Genomic DNA, 4,533 nt, shown 5'->3' with positions numbered 1-4,533 from the left:
AAGACCCTTCAGTAGCGCCAGCAGCCGTTTGGGCGCGGCGCCACTGAATTTTTGGCGCGCGCAGGGGACTTAGCGCCGGCACTAATTTCCAGCGCTAAAGCCCTGGCTAAGCCAAAACCCAATTTCTAGGCCAACGTTTCGGGTCAAACTTCTGACTGGTGGGTCAGTTTCTAAATTTATTATTATTTCTACATGTCTGGCAGTTTTTAATTCTTAAATGAAGTGTGTTTGTGTAAATGATCCACAGCAGACTACACAGCATTGATGAAAGGAAATCTTTATTTTTCCTCAGTTGCAATTTCGGTTGAAGCAGTTTAACAATTAGAAATGGAAAATTATTCAATGATGAAATATGAAAACTGGATTAAACAGTGCGAGCTACAGCAAAAACAAGTGTATTTGAGAATAACGATTTATTGCCAAGCAGTTTGAGGAAACGCGCACATGAAGTTTAAAGGATGATGATCCAGCTGCTTTCGACCGCAATTTCTTGGCTGCATTTTCAACGGTAGTGAGAGCTCAATGCTTTTGCCACTTCGTCAAGGAATTTGTCCAACGCCAAGTGGGTTTCAGGTGTGAAATCCGACAGGTGGGCGGCCAAGGTTACCAGGATACTTTGGGAAATCAGCTGCAAAGACAAAAAAAAATCAGTTGGAAGGTGTTCCCACTAATATTCACAACACATTATTTTAAATGTTAAATGAGTGCTGGTCATTTGTACTTTTACTACCACCTTAAATTATGTGTACAGGGCCAAAATATTCCCCGCTAACCAGTAAACGTGAACGTGGTTGCATTTTCAGACTGACATTTCATGTAATTTCAATAAATCGATCTAAATGTGCACAGTTACTGTTCTGATCACATCAGAGTTTGGGGAAATGGAGACGGGTAAGAATTGATTCAACAATTACTTACTGGGAAGTTGTGAGGATCCACAAGAAGAGTTGTCCCATGTAGCACAGCAAGAGGTTCCAGATGCCCAGCAATGTTGTCCAAGTGGTCAGTCACATCTGCCACAGCATTCAGTACCTTCCCACCATGGATTTTGACTCTTTTACCATTGGCCGTGAAGTCATTGAATTTAGAGAAGTAGGTCTTGGTTGACGGCGAGGTTGCAAACAACCTTCAGGAACATGGAAAGTAAAAACATTATTCTGTCTTTTTAAAAACATTATTCTATCTTCTTAAACCACCAATACACAACCCAAGCCAAACCCATTACTCGGATTTCCATATTTAAAGTTTACTCTGGAATACAAATCAACTGCTGATGAACATACGGAAGCATCAGAATCTCACCTAGCATTACATGTGGTTATTCTCTGACCACCAATCACACTGCTTTAGAAAATCTTTGATTCTATGTAGAGAATGTCATTGCACGCATATTAGTTGTCTCACTATTCCAGGGCAATCCAAATAAAATATTCTTGCCCATAGATTCTTGCTTAAAGTACTTTTAACATAATGTAAATCTAAATTACCTGGCCAAAGATTCTGCACCCCATGCTTCAGCGTTAGTTCTGACTGAGCCGGTTAAATGCTTTATGATGGTTTTGTCGGCAGCAGAGAGCGGCATGGTTGCAGGTCTTGTCACTCTTTCAGTTTTCTCAGCACATCCGAGATGCCTGTGGCTGGTTGTCTCCTGTTTTTATTGCATTTCTCGTAGACCCGCCCGTCTGTCCGCACTTGTCCGATTGGTTGCCGGTCTCTATTCAAATTCTGTTGGATTTATCGGAAATGTAACGATAAGAGGCAACGCCGAGTGAAAAGCCAATCATCTGTTTCACTTACAACTGTTAGCAAAGATTAGCCTGTTTGAGAAAAGCTGCCAAACTCCACCTCCCGCACATTTCACTTGAAACACACTCACAATGGTTTAGATTAGTTAGTAACATGAATACTTAATAAATATATTGTAATAGGCTAATTCAAATACAGTATGTGTAGCAAAAGGGATCTTATGAGCATTGAGTTAAAGCTGATTATGCCGAACAGTTAATTGCAATGTTTGAAGTTACACAGAGTATTAATTTTATGCAAATGATTAAAAATGTTACAGGTACCTCCTCAGAAACATGGAATGTTGTATTACATTATTATGATCTAAAACTTGAAAAGCTTTTTATTGCTGTGTTTAATTTTAATGCATATTGACCAAATGTTAAGTGTTGCACTATTTCACATTAGCTCCACTTCAATCATCCTGTCTCTGGTAGTATTAAACCACAAATTAAACGATGCTACATTATCCAGTGCAGTTTTATTCAACTCCCAACCTGTCCAGTTTCAATTCAATTTCAATTTTATTTGTCACATAACCAAATACAACAAGTGAAATCCAGTCAGTGAAATGCTTTTTTCATAACGAGCCGAGCGCACCAAGCTGCCTGGTACGCACGGAGCCCGCAAGGACAGTTGAGATCCCTGATATTTGACCAGGTTTATTGGATTGGATCTTATTTCTGGTTTAGCCTCTCCTTTCTACATGCGGTAACATTGCCAGTTACGAGCTAAATTCCTCGGAAAAAATGACACAACGCCACTTTTAGGCCACAGTTACGCCGAAACTTTCCAGAAAATTCCAGGACATTAGCCCTTATGCAGTTAATTGTAATGCATCTTGCTTTATAAAGTACATATATAGGCAACAAATTGTTTACTTTCATGAAATAAATCCACAACATTTTATGTAAATGAGCTTGCAAACATGTGTTAGAATGGTGCCCGCCATTATAAATTTGCAAATCCGTCAGCAACTTATAGCGATGAAGAGACGCCCCGTGAATTGCGAATCGTCACAAGTTGCTGGCCAATTTGCGCCACTCCGTCGTTAGTTTTGCAAAAATGGCATCTCGTCCTTAACTGCTTCGTGATTTTCATGAAGTTGCTGCATTTGCACATTAATTACCCATTAAACTCGCCACAGCATGTTAAGTCCAGTAATTATCAACGTAACTACCCTTTTAATGATGTGGTAAGTGTTAATGACTGTCAATCAACCTTTCTTACCCAGAAAATGAACAGTTATAAGGATGGAGTCTCATTCCTTCAGGTTGTGAGTTGTTTTAGGAGATTTTAAAAATGTCACAATTTCAATTTGTATCTATTTTCTTTACTTTTCCTTTCTGTCTCTCTTAATCCAATCTTAATTTCCCTCTCTTTATTACTATTTTGACATTGAATTCACCCACTCCAATTCACCCTCCTTCTCAGTCCTTCCTCTGTTTATTTCACAATTGTTTAGTCTCATTGGTTAAGGAGATAGAGAGCTAAAAGTTCGTTTGCCCCCCAAAACAGGTGCGGGGATCGCGATGCGGGATCAACTGTTCCAAGTATAGCAAGCAGCATGCAAACATCGTGCTGCATGCTAATTAGAATGATTGTGATGTGCAGCCCAGTGCTGAATGAGCCGCTGAGTGGCTGCACGCTCAGCAGGGCTTCCAAGTTCATGCGAAGCTAACACCAATTAAAGCTAACTTCTTAAAGCCAGCTTGCACCTCTTAAAGGAGAGGTGCTTTCTGGATGTAGCCAGTGTTTCAACTGGCAGGGGAAAAGAGTGTGAGCAGGAAGAAGTACAATGGCACAAAAGGGGAGAGTGCATGTTCCAAGGTTCTCGGATGCAGCACAGAAAGGCCATGGCGCAGGAGGTGGACAGGCGGAGAGCGGTCCTGTTTCCAGAGGGGGCCAGGAGGCCCTCCAGGCAAATGTGGAAAAGGCAATGGGAGCAGAGAGCCTTCATGCTCAATGCCAGCAGTGTATCCCCGAGGACCTGGATGCAGTGCCGCAAGAAGTTCATGAAATAAATCCATAACATTTTAGGTAAATGAGCTTGCAAACGACTGCCGGGCACCCTTATTTTCAGAATAAATGTTATTAAAAGATCAGTCTCGCAAGTCAGCATAGTCAAGGTCAGTGAATTCATCTTCAAATGCCATATCCTTACAATTGAACCATTAGCCTCACACACTACCCAATTCAGCACACCCCCTTCATTCATCTACCAATAATCTCTATCAATCACAACTCATATCTCACATTCATAGCTTCACTTCACCCTCACACACTTAGCACCGTTGCAAGCCTCACACCCACATCTCACACCTTGCGCACACTGCCAGCTATGCACCCAAAAACATTGCACCACATTCACTGACACACTTCCCTCTCTCTTGCAGGACAAGGTGGCTCATAACCACAGGCAGCAGGGGCTATCCACAGGGAGACAGGCGCACCTGCATAACTTTACCGTAATGGAAGAGATGGTGCTGGAGATCATTGGAGTGGCCATCACTCAGCCTGTGGCGAGCGGCACAGCCGAAACACTGCAAGGTGATGGTACCCTCATATCTAATCCTCCTTCTCACATCCCAACTTCCCCCTCAACCCACAATCTCTTCTGATTTACAAGCTGCAGATGGTGTAAGCATGCACATCTTGCTGTCATTCCTCCACTCACTACAACCCTACCCATGTGCCTTTCTCCTTTCAGATAGCCAAGAACTACAACCTGGCCAGGCAGTGGAGGAT

At 42.1% G+C, this 4,533-nt stretch overlaps 1 protein-coding gene across 1 annotated transcript; it reads right to left on the bottom strand.

Moving 5' to 3' along the window:
• Positions 1–260: 260 nt before the first annotated feature.
• Positions 261–1,646, bottom strand: LOC147110469 (hemoglobin subunit alpha). The gene is made up of 3 exons (XM_086000467.1): positions 1,488–1,646; positions 919–1,126; positions 261–628 (listed from the first exon to the last, which is right to left on the bottom strand). The coding sequence occupies exons 1-3, from the start codon at positions 1,580–1,582 to the stop codon at positions 503–505; spliced, it is 429 nt and encodes a 142-aa protein (XP_085856593.1). The 5' UTR covers positions 1,583–1,646; the 3' UTR covers positions 261–502.
• Positions 1,647–4,533: the final 2,887 nt, after the last annotated feature.

This window comes from Somniosus microcephalus, chromosome 11 (assembly GCF_052327205.1).
Source record: "Somniosus microcephalus isolate GS21.2 chromosome 11, FLI_Smic_1.0, whole genome shotgun sequence".
Lineage (NCBI taxonomy): Eukaryota > Metazoa > Chordata > Chondrichthyes > Squaliformes > Somniosidae > Somniosus > Somniosus microcephalus.
The sequence above is the reverse complement of the archived record's forward strand: the minus strand, read 5'-3'. Positions and strand labels throughout refer to the sequence as shown.